General features: G+C 51.5%; 1 protein-coding gene across 12 annotated transcripts in view; it reads left to right on the top strand.

The window, feature by feature from the left end:
• Nucleotides 1-16,669, top strand: part of AGAP1 (ArfGAP with GTPase domain, ankyrin repeat and PH domain 1) — a 555,489-nt gene that overhangs the window by 174,208 nt on the left and 364,612 nt on the right. For all 12 annotated transcript variants that reach the window (XM_033859482.2, XM_033859484.2, XM_033859483.2 and 9 more), the window contains exon 2: nt 14,154-14,212. In XM_033859482.2, the coding sequence (XP_033715373.1) occupies nt 14,154-14,212 (59 nt within the window). The remainder of the gene's footprint in view (nt 1-14,153; nt 14,213-16,669) is intronic.

Here is a 16,669-nt window from a genome sequence, read left to right as displayed (position 1 = left end):
CCGAGAGGCCGTGTGTAATTAGAAAGCAAACACAGCTCAGATGTAGAGGATGAACGGCCAGGATGCGTGGGGACTCAGGTTCCTTCCTCCCTGTTTAACCTGTGTGGCGTTGACACAGGCCTCCCTGTGCAGGATGAGTTTCCGCCGTGGCTTTGCACGGTGTGATGGGCGGGGATGACGGGCAGCACCCCCCCGAGTTGGGGAATGAATATACATACATACACGTAGAATTTCATGTCCATTCTTTTGTTTGTTTGTTTGTTTGTTTGTTTGCGGTACGCGGGCCTCCCACTGCTGTGGCCTCTCCCGTTGCGGAGCACAGGCTCCGGACGCGCAGGCTCAGCGGCCATGGCTCACGGGCCCAGCCGCTCCGCGGCATGTGGGATCCTCCCGGACCGGGGCACGAACCCGCGTCCCCTGCATCGGCAGGCGGACTCTCAACCACTGCGCCACCAGGGAAGCCCATGTCCATTCTTTTACTACTGAATGGACCTCGTAACTTCAGAACCACCTAAGGATCTCTGACAGTCACAGTCTGAGGACTGAGAAGTCTGGAAGTAAGGGGGACCGTCTCCTTGTGTTTCTCCCTAGTTCGATGCTTAGATAGTGAGGCTGACATTGAAAGCCTTCCTCCTGTGCTACCTTGATGACCACGTGGGTGGCTCACCTCATGCTCCTCTGGTTGTTAGAAGCGTAAAGAGGAGCCAGTCCTTTATGAAGAAAGTATCTCTACACCTTTTCTCATTACAAAGATAATACCTGCTCATGGTAAAGAATTAAAACAGGACCCAAATCAGTAAAAGCGAAAAGATCCCCCTGCCTCTTCCTCCTAGAGATAATAACCCAACTAACCTCACAGCAGCGGCTGTCATTGCAGACAGCCTTCCTTGCGGTGGTGTATGTGCTGTCGAGCTCACTCATTAATTACCTGGTGCCCAGCTGTGGGCTGAGGTGACACGTCCTGCGACCCCGTCTCTGTGCTCGGCATATCGCACGTCATCTGCCCTGGGGCTTCTCCACGCAAAGGCAGATGTTGTATTTCGTGCAGTCTGCACCCGAGCTTACACACCGTTACAGCCGCGCCTGTTCCGTGGGAATTGGAGCTGATCGGGGCACAGGGTGAGGTGCAGCGGGGCGCCTTGCTGGGGAGGGAGAGAAGAGTGGGCGGCGAGTCCCGCAGGTGCGTGTGTGTGACGGGACCGCTGGGCACCCAGCCCGGGGAGCAGAGGAGAGGAGCAGGGTGGTGGCCGTCGTCCCCAGGAGCTTCTCAAGCAGGGGACCGAGGTAGGTCTTGCACAGATGCTGGGCAGCATCGTCAGGCCGGATGCAGATGACGGGTTTGACCGTCGCCAGCCCCTCTGTTGTGGACTTCAGGTTTTGATCCCTTTCTGTGTATAACCACTGGAAATTCTTCTGTGCTGAGAACAGGGGAGGGCCGAGATGGTGCGTGCGTGTGGGGCGGGGTTGCCAGGGTCAGCAGTACAGCGACGGGCACTGCCCTGACCAGTGCAGAGAGCGTTGGCACAGTTGCTCTGTTTTCCAGTTTTTCATCCACTGCTCGTGACCAGTAGTGACCCTGAATGTCAGTGACAGAGGGGCCCAGAAGCCGTGCAGCTCCTGAAGTGCACGGTGGACACACAGGTGTGACGATGGAGGTGGGCCTTCATCTCTGCACTCGGCAGTCCGCATCCTTGTCTCTCAGACAGGAGGCCCTGGACCGGGCCCACAGGGAGGAGACATCGATCCGTGTTTTTCAGCTGACTCAACGGACCTTCTACCAAGATCGTGATTAGATTTGCTGGACATTACAACCTAACGGGCAGTATTTATTTTAATCTTGTAATGCGGCCGCAGAATTGGTAGTGGCACCGTGAAATCACCACCCATTTCCTGTGCAAGGGCTGCAGACCTATTTGTGGGAAAAATCATTCAGGCTAACTCAAGATGAGCCCTGTTTCCACCTTGTAAAGAGAAATATCCCAGCTCTTTTTGTTTTGATTTGCTTTTATCGACGTTAAGTCAAGGGTTGTATTAGCCAAAGGCCATTATGAGGCTGTGTCGAGAAACCAGGATCTCTGAAACCTCCCTTTTGGTCAGCGCAGACCCATTAAATGGAGAGAGGCTGGGCCTGCCCTTAGCACCAGCCCGCCGTGGGTCTGCGTGGAAGGAGGTCCTGGAAGAGAAGATTCTAGGCCGTGAGGGCCAAAGGGACCAGATGCAGCCCTCGTGTCTTACAGGGGAAGGGATGGGGGCCCGAAGAGGCCAACTGACTTGCTTCCTGGAAGCAGGAGTTCCCACCTCCAGCTGGAGAAGTGCTGGGTACTGTCTCCTGTCTCGTGCGGTTGGTCCTTGTGAAGCAGCTCAGAAGTGGTGGAGCACATCCATGCCACACACCCCTGTGACGCCTGCCGTCCCGCATGGAATGCTGATTCTCCGACGGCGATGGGCAGGCCGTGGTAACCGACTCAGAGCGGGCTCTGTGCCTTTTGCCCCTGCGGCGGGGCTTGTGTGGTCCTGGGCCCCGCTGGCCACGTGGCCTCCGCTTGTCCACCAACCTTACAGGTTTTTTAGACGACATTCAGGGGCAATAGGGAAAGAGTTAATTCTGCCTGCTCATTCTGTAGTCATCTTCCGGATTCATTGTCATCTGTTACCAAGCCATCCCTTATTATAAACATTGATCGCACCAAGAAGTAAAAAATATTACTGACTGTTTGTAATTCTCTATGAAATTAAAACTGTCGGGCTCAGTTATATCCAGCACAGGACTGACAGAAGTGCAGCCTATGAATTGTAAATATCTAAGCCATCTCTGTTTTTTTCCAGGATTTATTTTAACCAGGGAAATTTTCTTCTTTCAGCTTTGTCTTAACTTTCACAAATAAAGTGGTTGTTGCCCACCAGCAACATCTAAGCTGCATAGTAGTGATTACCTTTTGGGGCGTCCCTGGCGGCCTAGTGGGTAAGACTGTGCGCTCCCAATGCAGGGGCCCCAGGTTCGATCCCTGGTCAGGGAGCTAGATGCCGCATGCCGCAACTAAGACGCGGTGCGGCCAAAATAAATAATAAATACATTTTTAAAAATTACCTTTTAATTCATGTGTTCACTCAAACTTCAATAAGAAAAACAGCTGTAACCTATCTCAGAAAAATGGCTGTGAATTTAACCTGCCGATTTTATTTTGTCTGGCAATTTCTGGCTCACACCTTTTCATAAAACGTCCTTATTTAAACATTTTCATTTTCAAAGACTTGGCAGTTTCATTGTAGGTGTTAAGATGTTTTAAAGACTCCTTAAAGTCTGTTTACAATTTAAAATCTTTTCAAAATGTAGGATTCTGACTTTGGTCTGAGATGACAGCATTTTGCCACTGCTTAGATGTGCCAGGAGGCTGTGTGTCCTTGGCCATGAGGTGGCATTTTAGTGGTGGGGCTCCGTATGTTCTGAGGGTCCTTGTCTCAGGACCCTAGTGTGGCAGCCAGTGTTATTGTCTCACAATTATTAATCACACCAGCCATCACTTAGAACTTCTTGTTAGTCTTCCCACTTACAGAAGCTCTTACCCAGGGCTCAGCTGTAAGTCCTCATAAAGTCCAGGTTGAACATTTCCTATGTGGTATATATATTCTTTTTCATATTCTTTTCCATACGGCTTGTCACAGAATATTGAATAGAGTTTCCTGTGCTCTACAGTAGGACCTTGTTGTTTACCCATCCTACACGTATGTATAATAGTTTGTGTCTGCTAATACCAAACTCCCATTCCTTCTGCCCACAACCATCCCCCCCGCCCATCAACCACAGTCTGTTCTCTATGTCTGTGAGTCTGTTTCTGTTTCATAGATATGTTCATTTGTGTCATATTTTAGATTCCACTTATAAATGATATCATATGGTATTTGTCTTTCTCTTTCTGACTTACTGGTACTTCGCTTAGTATGATAATCTCTAGGCCCATCCACGTTGCTGCAAATGGCATTATTTCATTCTTTTTGATGGCTGCGTAATATTCCATTGTGTGTGTGTGTGTGTGTGTGTGTATGTGTGTGTGTGTAACATACATAGATACACACCACATCTTCTTTATCCATTCATCTGTTGATGGACATTTAGATTGTTTTCCTGTCTTGGCTATTGTAAATATTAGTGCTGCTATGATCATAGGGGTGTGTGTATCTTTTTGAATTATAGTTTTGTCTGGGTATATGCCCAGGAATGGGACTGCTGGGACATATGGTAATGCTGTTTTTAGTTTTCTGAGGAACCTCCGTACTGTTCTCCACAGTGGCTGCACCAATTCACATTCCCCTGAGAGTGGTTCTTTTAGGAACTTTGGTGTTGATAGAAGGCCCCTAACTTCAGCTTGGAGACCGGCCTGTTGTCTGTTTGCGTGGAGATGCTTACATGATGTCTGTTGGGTTAACCAGAGCAAGGACCATAGGGTTATCCTGTTTGGGGATCCAAAGCCTGCTCTAGAAAGACATCTGCAGCAAAACCCACCGTTGCCCTGGGTTTATGACCGTGGAACAGAAATCGGATGGAGTCAGGTTGCACAGCTTTTTGGATTGCTGTGTTGTTTGTGAATAAAATACTCTGGAGCGGCGTCAGCTAATGAAGTGCTCGTCCTTCTGAAGGAAATACGAAACACAGAGCTGTCAGGGCCGCACAGAAGGGTCCTTCATAGGCGGCCCTGCTCCCCCTCTGGGCTGCAGAGAGGCATCAGTTTTCATACTTGAAGGAGGAAAGGAACGTTTTCTTCCTCTCCATTCTCAAATCCTCACACCCTCTACTCTCCTTATCCTCAGACACGAGTCTTTCAAGCCGTTTTTCACACACGCAGCGTAGCAGTGGTGTTCTCAGAGAGCTCTGAAGCAAGGTGCTCTATGCAGCATGTAGGAACGCCATCGGGGGAAAGGCAGGGAAGGGAGTCAGCCATGCTCTGAGGAGTTGGAAGCTCGCACGTCCCCTGGACCTCATCTGGGCAGGCATCGTTTGCCTTGGGCGCTCCTTAGGCAGAAGAGAAAGGATCCCCTTAGAGGCTGGTCTCGTGGAGAAGGATTCCGAGTCACGTCAGGGCTCGGGGGAAGGAAGATGCTTGGGATCGCAAGCCCTTGGTCGTGTCTGCGGTGGTGGGATTGGGGGCGTCTTGGTGGCCTGGCGTGCGTCACCCTGCCCTGGGAGCATCTTAGGAGTAGGGGTTGGATGCTGTCAGGGAACGTGTGGGTGGGAGACTGGTTTCTGGGTCTTTGAGGTCACTGGAAAGCAACTTGAACTTCCAGGCAAGCCTGGAATGAATCTTGTATCCCAAGGGTTTATGGTTTATTCCATTTCTTAGAGAGACTCAGGGATTTTCAAATAAGAAATTAAATCACCCTACGGAAAACTGTGCCAGTGAGCTTCTGGTAAACCCTCCAGTTGAGAGTCATCAGTGTATTAATGTATTAACCAGTTTGCAGTGTGGCTCTTCCCTGCTGCATTGAAATGGATTTCTTATTTTATTAGGGACATGCGTTTCCTGTCTCAGCACGGAAACGAGGCCCAACGGGAGCCGTGGTCTCCTCCAGTGCTTCTGTTCTCGGGGACTGTGCTTCCTTTTTCCCATTGTTGTTTCCCTTTATATTTTGGGATTCTGAATGCTTTAAACTAAAAATAAACGCTATTTCACTTTTCTGTTGCTAAAAAGAATATTAAAAAAAAACTTCTTGTGAAATTTAAGGTTTCAAACAAACATCTCAATCCCGGAGATAATATGTAGTTTTTAAAAAGTCACCTGCGATTTCAGGGTCCCTTTTTTTAACCCTTAAATATAATTTCGGGAGGTTTGTTTGGAACCTGTATTCGTGGCCACTGGATCCAAACGGGATTGCGGGGGAAGGAGAGACCGTAACGGTCTAATCGTGGCCACGTGCTGTGCTTCTGCGTGAGAATTTGGAGGAAGAAATGAGCCCGTAGCTCTGCTGGGGAGTGAGCCCAGGAGCCAGCGGGGGGCTGGGTTAGTGTGCTTGAAGACGAGCGCCCTTGTCTAGCGAGGGGTGCTGGGAGCCGATCGCGAAAGACCCCGAGGAAGGACACAGCTGTGGAGACGGGGGCCTCAGCAGGAGCGACGCTGGCCCTTCCCTGGTCCTTAGCCAGGTTCTCCTGCTGCCAAGATGGGGGCCCAGGACGTGGGGCTTTATGGTCTCAGTTCACGTCCATTGAGAGATCTCTTGGTTTACCGTAGCCCCCTTGTTGTGTTCCTTTGCTTCTTTTGTTTTTTGCTGAGAGACAGTGAATTCAGGATTCTTTTAGAGCCCTGCAGAGTTTTTGCTATATATGAGTCATCGTGCCACATGGATACATTTCTTTCCTCTTGCATTCTCACGTGCTATAGCGTGAACCACATGAAATTGCTACTCAGCCACTTCTGACTGACAAAATGACAATTCCAGGAGGTTCAATGTAATATAAATTGGCCTGGGATCGAAACTAACCGGCAGTACCTTTTAGCGGGTCTTACTCACTTTAGAGTTAATGGCTTGCTTTGAATGCCGATAGCTAATAACTTGTGGCTCGATGGCTTGATGAGGCCTTTTCGGGCCCCGTGCTATTTCGGGCTCACCTGTGGTCCCAACACAGGCAGTGCACTCAGGTGGCCTGTGTCCACCCCAGAGGCTGCGGGACCCAGGCGATGGGGTACCAGCAGCTTTGCTCCTTGATCACACCCACAAAGGCCGTAGGAGGGCTTCCACTGTGGGGATTGGGCCCTTTGCTAGCAGAGGGGATTACATCATCTCTTCGAGTGGAGGGGAAGGACTTCCACTCTACCGGTGCGGAAACACAGTGTCAGAGAGACTCGGAAAGTCACCCAAGAAGGTGGAGGCCACCGTCAGCCCGTGGCTTCTGGCTCCCCGTGCCGAGTTCCCTGTGCTCCTCTGGGGTCCTGGACATTAGGACAGCTGGGGCCAGGTGGGAGAAGCAGGGCTCCCACAGTCCGTGGTGTGAATCCCTGACATTGGAATTTTACATTGGTCGCATCTGCTTAGCAAAGTTTGGAAAGCGGAGGGAGTGAAGAAATCCAGAGAGAGTTGGTTAGCGATGCGGACTTTGAAGTTCGGATAGGATGGGTCCCGGCTGACGTTCACCTGTTGCCAGCTTTGCCAGGTGTCCCAGGTGAGTCTGGGGCAGGGTGGGGCGAGGAGCACACCTGGGGGAACACAGCAGGTGAGGAGGGAGGGATTTGCTGGCCTGACCTTTCACAAGGGACCACCCCTCTCCAGCAGCACCGGGCAGCCCGGAGCAGTGAGAGCCTGTCCCCATGCTGCCATGGCATCAGGTGAGCCTGGGTCACAGCAGTGCTCAGGGGACGGTCGTCAGTATCACAGGCTCAGTCGTAAACGTCGCTGAGACTCTCTGCTGTTTTCTCTCTGCGCTTCGTTCATCCGGGCCTGTGTGCAGGGTTGATCCTCGTTGCATAGACAGTGGTGAAGTCATGCGCACTGAGGGCAGTTTTCCTTCTGAGGTGTTTGTTTGTTTGTAATCACTGAAACCATTTGTCTCCAGACCAGATTCATTGTGATGGAAGAATGGCCTCGTTTGCCTGTATTGCAAAAGAGATTTGATTTGATTTTGTAAAGAAGACTTATGCTTTTTATTCATTCTGATTTCTATGCTCCTGAAAAGTCTTTCACTCTCTTGTTCAGGGCAGGAATACAAGGAGAAAATAAAACACATCCCTTTTTATTAGGATTTTAGTCCCCCTACCAGATAGGCTGCTAAGATTGTCCTTCATAATCAATCATTTTCATCGAGGTGTACTCTTAGGCCAGTAGATTGCTGTGTTTATTCTCAAGTTCCTCTTTTTTTTTTTTTTTTTTTTTTGCGGTACGCGGGCGTCGCACTGTGGTGGCCTCTCCCGTTGCGGAGCACAGGCTTCGGATGCGCAGGCTCAGCGGCCATGGTTCACGGGCTCAGCCGCTCCGCGGCATGTGGGATCCTCCCGGACTGGGGCACGAACCTGTGTCCCCTGCGTCGGCAGGCGGACTCTCAACCACTGCGCCACCAGGGAAGCCCCATGTTGCTCATTTTTGACATGAAGTGCACAAGAAGGAAGTCCAACCACAGCTTTGATGCTTTTCTGAATGTCAGAGTGTAACTGCTTGGTCCAGGCTCAGCGGAAATGGAGTAATGAAGGGGTAATCTCCCTGGTAGATCTTAACGCAGGGTTCCTGGTTATTGCTGGAACCCAGAGGTTAATGTAGTCTGTGGCCATCTTCATGCCCTGCAATTAAATAAACTCCGAGGTATTGGAGGAAAATGCTGAAGGACAAGAAGTACTCTTTTTTTTTTTTTTTTTTTTTTTTGGGCTACTTTGCAAAATCCTATCAGTTTTAAGACTTGAATTTTTGGCTTTTGATACATCAAATCAAGAGAGTGGAAGAGTTGGTGCTGTAATAATACAAAATAATACAGTAGCACCAAGGGGAAAACGGGGGGCTTTCTACGCAGTGTAAAATTCACTATGATTTTGTCTATTCGCTGGACCATTTCTTCACCTGTGTTCCTAGCATTTAGGAATTAGGTGATTTGTCCGTGATCCCCCATGGGCAGCAAGTTGCTAATTAAGCAGCTGGGAATCAGGTCCCTGCCCTCCACCCCCCACCCCATTTGTTCTGTCTTTGGTTGTTAAAAAAGGGAGCGATTGTTAAAAAAGGGGAGTTGTTATAAAAAAGGGGGGTTGTTAAAAAAGGGAGGTTGTTAAAAAAGGGGTTGTTAAAAAAGGGAGGGGGTTGTTAAAAAAGGGAGGGGGTTGTTAAAAAAGGGAGCGATTACGGCTTTCAAGGGCTTTCGAGTCAGAGCGCCTATTGTGTGTGTAGTAAAATGAGGGCCTTACATTTCCTGGTTAACTGTGCGGTTCTGCATATGAATAATTTTGGAAACAGACCAGAGCTGAGTCCCTCAGTGTTCTTAGCAGGCGGAGACTGAAGGGAGTTTGTACTCAGGATGAATTTTGAGAAAGTCCAGGCGAGGGAAAGGAGACAGTCCTCCTGGGAGTGAAAATAAAAATAAACAGCCGAGTAGCTTTGTCGTTGGATTTGTGTTTTTTTTTTTTCTGCGGCTCCTGCCCCGACGGTCTTAGGCCTGTTCTCCCATCTGTCGGTGTCAGGAGCTGTTCGCATTCTTTGGGGTCCAGGGTCTTGTTCTGTCACCGAGAGCAGCCAGGGTGTGGCTGAAGGTGGTCCTGGAAAGGGAGGTTCCGGAAAGAAGGCCTCGCTGCGTCCTTGCTCTTCTCCAGGGGCTCAGAGAAGCAGCTCTGCTGCTGGGGAGAGGGGCTGTTCTCTGAAATGAGCCCGCGTCCTTTGTGACAGTGTCTCCTTCAGAAGAACCGGGAAGGGCCTCTGCGATCCTTTGGGTTCACTTGCGATGCTCTCCGGAGCCCCGTCAAGGGTTGATCTGTGCGTGTCCTCTGGAAGAGGGTTCAGGCTGTTTCAGGGACAGCAGGGTGCACGCCAGTGCGTTGGGGTGTAGGGGGTGCGGTGAGGGGCCCCTAGACCGGCCAGGATCGGGGGCCGCTGCAGGGTCCAGGCCCCTTCCTCTGCCGTGTGGCTTTTGTTTCCAGCTCCAGGATGTCTGTGCCCCTCCGTGGAAGGCCGTCTGCTTGTCCTCACCCTGCAGGTCAGCAGGCCCAGCTGGGCCAACCCTGCTCCTCAGTAGGATGAAACCAGATGGATGCGGGGGCAGGGGTGCCCGTGGGCCTGGGAAACAAGCAGTGGCCAGTGGGGACGAGGAAGGAGGTCTACTTGGAGGAGGCGGAACTGGCCCAGAGAAGGGTTTCTCCTGGTGTTGGTATAATCCCTGCTTTCCTCCTGCATCACGCTTTCAGATTTCCTAAGAAAGCCCGAGTCACACCCTCCGCTTGGAGTAAGAGGGGGTCTCCGGGACGCTAAGGAGAGCTGACCACACCCTGGTGGTCCAGGTGCACGGTGTGTGGTTCCATTTGTCAAGACGGCCTCTGGGTGGAGGCTGGTTGGAATCTGCAGGAGCCCGGCCCTCTGCCCAGGCTGCCCGCTGCTCTCAGGGCTCCCCCGGGCCGCGCGGCACCAGGAGCTGGCTCTCCAGCAGCGCTGTGTGTGTAAACACGTTTATCACTCAGTGACCCGCGTGGTCAGCGGTGTTAGGACGAAGACAGGAATAAATACAGTGTGGTGTTGTAAATACATTCTGTCTGGGCCGTCTTCCGCGACCTGCACTTTACTCGTCACTGCAGGGTGGGGTCCGGGCTCGGCACTTCATTTCATTGTGTGTCTGTGTGTATGTGCTTGTAGATTACATATATGTGTGTATTTGTATATATACATATATGTTTGTTTACATTTTTTGAGACCTTATTTTTTCAGAATAGTTTAGGTTTATAACAAAATTGAGAGGGAGGTACAGAGATTCCCCTTATGCCCGCCCCCCACGTGCACAGCCTGCTCCATCATCACTCACCAGAATCGTAAAGACAAAGAAACTGCTGAGGACGCCGTAAAGGGATGACCCAGGTGGTTTGAATTTCATTTTTCTTGGGGCTCAGCACGAATTGTCCAAACCCCAAGCACCTTCGCCTTTGAAAGTGTAGGTCTGGCAGCTTCCTCTTTGCTCAGCATCATAAGAGTGTGCATTGTGGGCTTCCCTGGTGGCGCGGTGGTTAAGAATCCGCCTGCCAATGCAGGGGTCGCAGGTTCGAGCCCTGGTCCGGGAAGATCCCACATGCTGCGGAGCAACTAAGCCCGTGTGCCACAATTAATGAGCCTGTGCTCTAGAGACGGCGAGCCACAACTACTGAGCCCACGTGCCGCAACTACTGAAGCCTGTGCGCCTAGAGCCTGTGCTCCACAACAAGAGAAGCCACCACAGCGAGAAGCCTGCGTGCCACAACTAGAGGAAGACTGTGCACAGCAACAAAGACCCAACGCAGCCAAAAATAAAAATAAATAAAATAAACAAATGTATTTTAAAAAGTGTGCATCGCGTGGATACAGTGCATTTTCATGTGTGAGCTTCGCTGGACTTTATCTTAACATAGGGCTAAGCTAGGAAGGAATTCTACTGGCATCCACATTTAACTGTTTAGAATTCCCTTTCTTAAGTCCTAAAATAATATGCCATGCGTGTGACCTGTGGGCACACCCGTGAGACAGCAGGGAGTTGGTGTCTTTTCCTTTAATTTCACGTTTTGGTCATCAACTCAGAATAACTAGGCCGAGAATTTCTGCTTAAAATTCCTAACACTTCCCCCCACCCCGAGTGCTGAGCAGTTTTGGTTTCCTGCTCCGTCCTGATAACTTCCCCTTGTGTCCTTAGGCCCAGTCCCTGAGTCTACTTTGGAGGTGGGGGGGTGGAGGTGGGGGGTGGGGGTGGAGGTGGGGGGGGTGGGGTGGGGGGGGTGTGGGGGGTGGGGGTGGAGGTGGGGGGTGGGGGGTGGGGGGTGGGGTGGAGGGTGTGGGGGGGTGGGGGTGGAGGGGGGGAGGTCACTTTCTTTCTCCAACTGCCTTCAGATTTCTGTTCTGAAGAAGCTAATAGTTGGGGTTCTTCACTCCTGATAAAAGTTCCCTGTTACTTCAGGTTCCCTAATCTTGGTGTTCTTTGAGAATTTCTTTTCACTATTATGATTTCAATTGAAGAGATAAAATGTAACCTGAAGTGGAGCCATGTTAATGATCAGGAATGACTAACCGGCTTCTTTTCCTAAACCCTGTTGGGTCATTACAGAGGACGCCCAGCATGCTGGCCCCCAGTGACGACAGCTAAAGGGGCCTCAGTGTCCCCGACAGGCTAAAAGCAGTCAGTCAGCGCTTACTGGGTGTGTTTTATTCTAAATTCAAGTCCAGTAGCATTTCAAAAGCGCATGGGGATGTGTTTTCTTAAGATTATTCTACTCCAAGTGGGGGAATTGAGTGGAACGCAGAATGGCCTCTTCTGAAATGAGACACATCTTCCGTGACTTTTGGTTCTAGCTGCTCTGAGAACACACGTGCACGTGCACACGCTTTCCCATACACGCGTTGCCATACACGCACACATGCACAGGCTGCTGGGTGTGTGCCCCCGACGCATGTGTGTTTATCCTTTAAGGATTGCTGCACCGTGGGACTTAAATAGAGCAGCCGGCTGGTCTGGTCGCCATGGTCCCCACCCTGCTCACCCCGTGAGGAACTCTTCCAGAGGGGCTGCACTGTCATCCCTGTAGCTCCCACTTAGGGAGTCCAGCCCACAGAAAGGTCCCGATCCATAGAGGACTAGCGTGAAGGAGTATCTGGTGTGTACGTCTTCTGCTGCATCTTTGTTATGTTTCATTTAGCCTCTTGGGAGGCAGCATTCAGTCCTGCCCGGGCAATGATGGAGGTGATGAACATTTTTAAAGTTAATCTTCAAAAAGTGAAGATGTGTTTTTCTGGTTAAGTCAAGCATTAATTTTATTAATCTGGTCAGGTAGATCAGGCATTAATTTTATTAAGCTAGTTGCCACAAACAAATATATTCCATTCGAGGGAAGATATGTTTGCAATTAAAAAGGCACCACACACATTGTTGCAGTGTTTATATAATACGCGTCTTTCTTTAATGGAGCCCTGCTTAATCTATAATGAATATGTAATACTTGTGATAAACATAATCTTTGGTGGTATGTGCTTAAATATCGGCCGTGCATTAGTGAATGGAGCTCATTTTAATTCCCACTTTGCTCTCTTTGTCTTCCAATTAAGGTTATTAAAAACTATATTATTGAATTTTTTTTTCATGCCAGATGGTAGAAAATGTGGAAGGTACCAAAAGGTGACAATGAAAAGAAAATCTCTTCATTACCTTGTCCCCAGGCTACCTGGTTCCCTAACCCTAGATCAGCAACTGTGAAGTGTTTTTAAATCCTTCCAGAAGTGTTCTCAGCATGGACAAGCTTGTGTGGGTATTACACACACACACACACACACACACACACACACACACGCACACCCCCACACCCCCCCCCCCCACACACCCCAACCCTATAGCTTTGGGATGGCTGCACTTTGGTACGTTGGGGTTTTAAACATTTTGTTGGCGACTTAGCCTTCATTACGTGGATGTATCCAAATGTATGTAACCAGCCTTGGGTTGTTACAAGCACAGCAACAGCGCTCTCTCTCTCTTTTTTAATAACTTTATTTATTATTTATTTATTATTTATTTATTTATTGGCTGTGTTGGGTCTTCGTTGCTGTGCGCGGGCTTTCTCTAGTTGCGGCAAGTGGGGGCTACTCTTCGTTGCGGTGCGGTGGCTTCTCTTGTTGCGGAGCACGGGTTCTAGGTGCATGGGCTTCAGTAGTTGTAGCTCGCGGCTCTAGAGCACAGGCTCAGTAGTTGTGACGCACGGGCTCAGTAGATGTGGCTTGCAGGCTGTAGAGCACAGGCTCAGTAGTTGTGGCTCACAGGCTCTAGAGTGCAGGCTCGGTAGTTGTGATGCACAGGCTTAGTTGCTCTGCAGCATGTGGGATCTTCCCAGACCAGGGGTTGAACCCGTGTCCCCTGCATTGGCAGGCGGATTCTTAACCACTGCGCCACCGGGGAAGTCCTCCCCCTTGACTTTCTGACGCATCCCAAGGTGTTCTCACTGGATCTTCAGTGAGAACTGAATAATATGTTTCTAAGGATCAAAACTCCAGCTTGAAAGTCTTCTTCTAAACCATAGTGTCGGATTGTAAACACTTGGATTTTCCAGCCATCACCTACCGTAACTTTATTGGGGGGATTTCAGACAAGTGAGTATTTTAGTGAAAACCCAAAAGGCCCAAAGTTCACTGGCTACAGGGTCATTTCCAGGAAAGCCAGGAGCTCCCTTCGTCCTCACACTTGCCCACATTCACGATAGGAAGGGTCTTAACACCCCTGGGCAGGGTGGGCCCTACAGGGCTGGGGCAGGACTTCGGAGTTGTTGGAGCGTGTGTTACGTTTTAAGAGGCAGGACACGGATTGGAATCGGAACAGCCGTGTGAACCAGGCACATCTCAGCTTCTCTGGGTGGAAGTGATGCTAGGGGTGGGCTGGACCGTCTTCGGTGTCCTTCCCGTTTGAAAACTGGCACCTTGGGGGTATCTCGACCTTGCACTTTGGTAAGTCTCAGCATCTCACTTCCTTTTACCCTCCTGTTTTACAGATGCCTTTGTGAACAGCCAGGAATGGACGTTAAGTCGATCCGTCCCGGAGCTCAAAGTGGTGAGTGTTTGCTCTGGCCTTGGGCGTGGTCATTCCTCACCTGCAGGAGGGGGGCTTGGAGGGGGGCTCAGGAAGGGGTGAGGTGTGACCTGTGAGTGCCCCAAGCCCGCATCCTGGTGGGCGTCAGGGTTCTCATTCCCTGGGGCCCAGAGGTGGGCCGTGTTCTGCTGTGTCCTGGGGAGGGGCCAGGTGAGGCTGAGGTTAGGGCTGGAGTCCCGAGGGCGCCCGTGACGGTCATGACAGATGGCAGGTGGCCTTGTGTGCAGGGCTGGGTCCACCCACCACTGTCTCTTGTATCTGAGTGTGTGAGAGAGAGATTCTGTCTCACACACACACGCGCGCACACACGCACACAGCTCATTAGTCCTTTGCAGGATGTCATGGACAGTCTCTGTAGCGAGGCATCAAGATGTAATTCTAATTCATCACTGAGAAGGTGTGACTGTATACTGTGTTACAGAGGAGTAGCATAAAATTTAAAGTTTTGTTTTTATTATGAACTTTAAGTACTCTTTCAGTGACACTATTTAAACTGACTTAAATAAAAAATGACTGGATCTGTTAACAGCCACACCTCTGAGCCTCTCCCCACTTCACCTGCCCCCCGCACTTGGGGATGGAAGAAAGGACAGCTAGAACTGTTAAAAAATCACATTGTTATGAAATACGCGGCGTCTGGAGGACGTGTGTGTGTGTGTGTGTGTGTGTGTGTGTGTGTGTCTTAAACTTCTCACGTGACAGACTGACCGTGGTGACAGCAGGTCAGCTCATCCTGTCCAGGCCCTGGGCCTGCTCTGCTCGGCCCACCTGGGCCCTCAGCCTCGGCATGTTGTCCCCCGACGTGCCCTTTCTCTGAGGCCCCAGGGTTTGTTAGCAGTTCCAGCCTGTCTGCCCGGTGACCCCAGAGGCCCTCAGATGCCCTTCCCGGGGCCGCAGCCACCTGCGGTGCTTCACGGGTGGACCCGGGGGGGCGGGGGACAGGCCCCTTCTGGCCTCTCCCTCCGAGACAAGGAGGTGGAGCAAGGACAAGTGTGTCTGTGACTTCCAGTGTCACCGGGAAGAACAGGTTTTGAAACTTAAGGCCTGAAGGGAGGGCTCGTGGGCAGGCCCCCTGACATCCCCCCGGCCCGAGGGCGTCTGGTGTGTCCCCGCTGCCACTGCCAGGCGTCCAAGCCAGGCCTCCTGCCCTCCCCTCTCGTCCCCGCTCCTTCCTCCCAGCAGGTCTGACCTTTCTCGATGGCTCCTTCCTTGGAGGGAGGCAAAGGGGCCCACGGTTCCGGGGCCGTTCCAGAAGCGCGGGTTCCGCAAGCCCAGCCCTGGGACAGTGCCGCTCTGTCCCCTGTGCTCTGTGACGCTGTCCCCGGAACAGAGCGAATCCCGTGGGACACTGTCAGGAAGCGACGTCAGCAATCGCGGCTGCGCGGCCAGAGGTGCTGCTTGGAGGTCCCCAGGGAGCTTTCCCAGTTTCAGAGGCGGCCTCTTGAGCCAGCCAAAGGTTGGGGTCCTGCCGTCGGAGTAAAGCAAGGGGAACAGCGTTCTGGTGACGACACTTACTCTGTGCGGGACGTGGGGTACCTCCTGGGTGGAGCCGTCACCTTGAGTCCTGAGCCGGTCGTGCTGTTGTCCCCACTCCCCAGGCAGCGGGGGCGGAGCCTCACGTGTTGAGAGTGGGCCCAAGGAAGCCCTGGTTAGTGAGACGCGGAGCCGGTATCTGAACCTGGAGTTTGTGCTTCCGCATCAGCTCTGCCGGCAGAACTTTCTGCAACTGGAAATGTTCTCTGTCTCCAGGGTGGCACCCATGGGCCCCGTGCGGCTGTAGAGCATCTGAAGTGTGGCCAGTGTAAGGGAGGAGCTGAAGTTTAAAGTTGAAGGGTGTCAAGGCCCATGGTTTAGACCCAGTTTGGGGAGTTAAAGGTGGTGAGGGTTCTACCAGAGCCCGCATAGCAGCCCGTGACGGAGGACGCCTCCTACCAAAACCTGTTCTCTGCTGGTATTTCAAAAGCATGAGTTTTCTGGAATCAGTGCGTGGAGGTGTAGGGGCGCTTGTGTTAACCGGTGGTGTGGATTTATGGTCCTAAAACAGAACTCTCACAAAGTTGGCTTGAATTCACAGGAGCGGTGGACTCCCTCTCACGGAGAAGTAATTGGGGAGGATTCTGCAGTTCTGGGGGAGGCGCCCTGCCCCCGACCCGTGCGGGGACGGCCCAGACCCCAGCAGGACGGCCGGCTCCGCTCTGGGCCGGGCATCCTCGTGCCTGGGCGGTGCAGCGGGCAGCTCGGCCTCCTCAGCAGATCCCTTCTGTGCTGAGGCGTTCCCAGCGTCTACAGAAATGCTCCTTGGTTCGGGGCAGCCTGTGTGTATCCGCAGGGCTGCGATTGTGTCCTGCCTGGGTACAGTACCCGGGACAGGTGGTCCCTTAGGTCAGCACCCTCGGAACCCCTGACGCTTTCAGAAAC

The sequence above is a fragment of the Tursiops truncatus genome, chromosome 7 (genome assembly GCF_011762595.2).
Source record: "Tursiops truncatus isolate mTurTru1 chromosome 7, mTurTru1.mat.Y, whole genome shotgun sequence".
NCBI lineage: Eukaryota > Metazoa > Chordata > Mammalia > Artiodactyla > Delphinidae > Tursiops > Tursiops truncatus.
The sequence above is the reverse complement of the archived record's forward strand: the minus strand, read 5'-3'. Positions and strand labels throughout refer to the sequence as shown.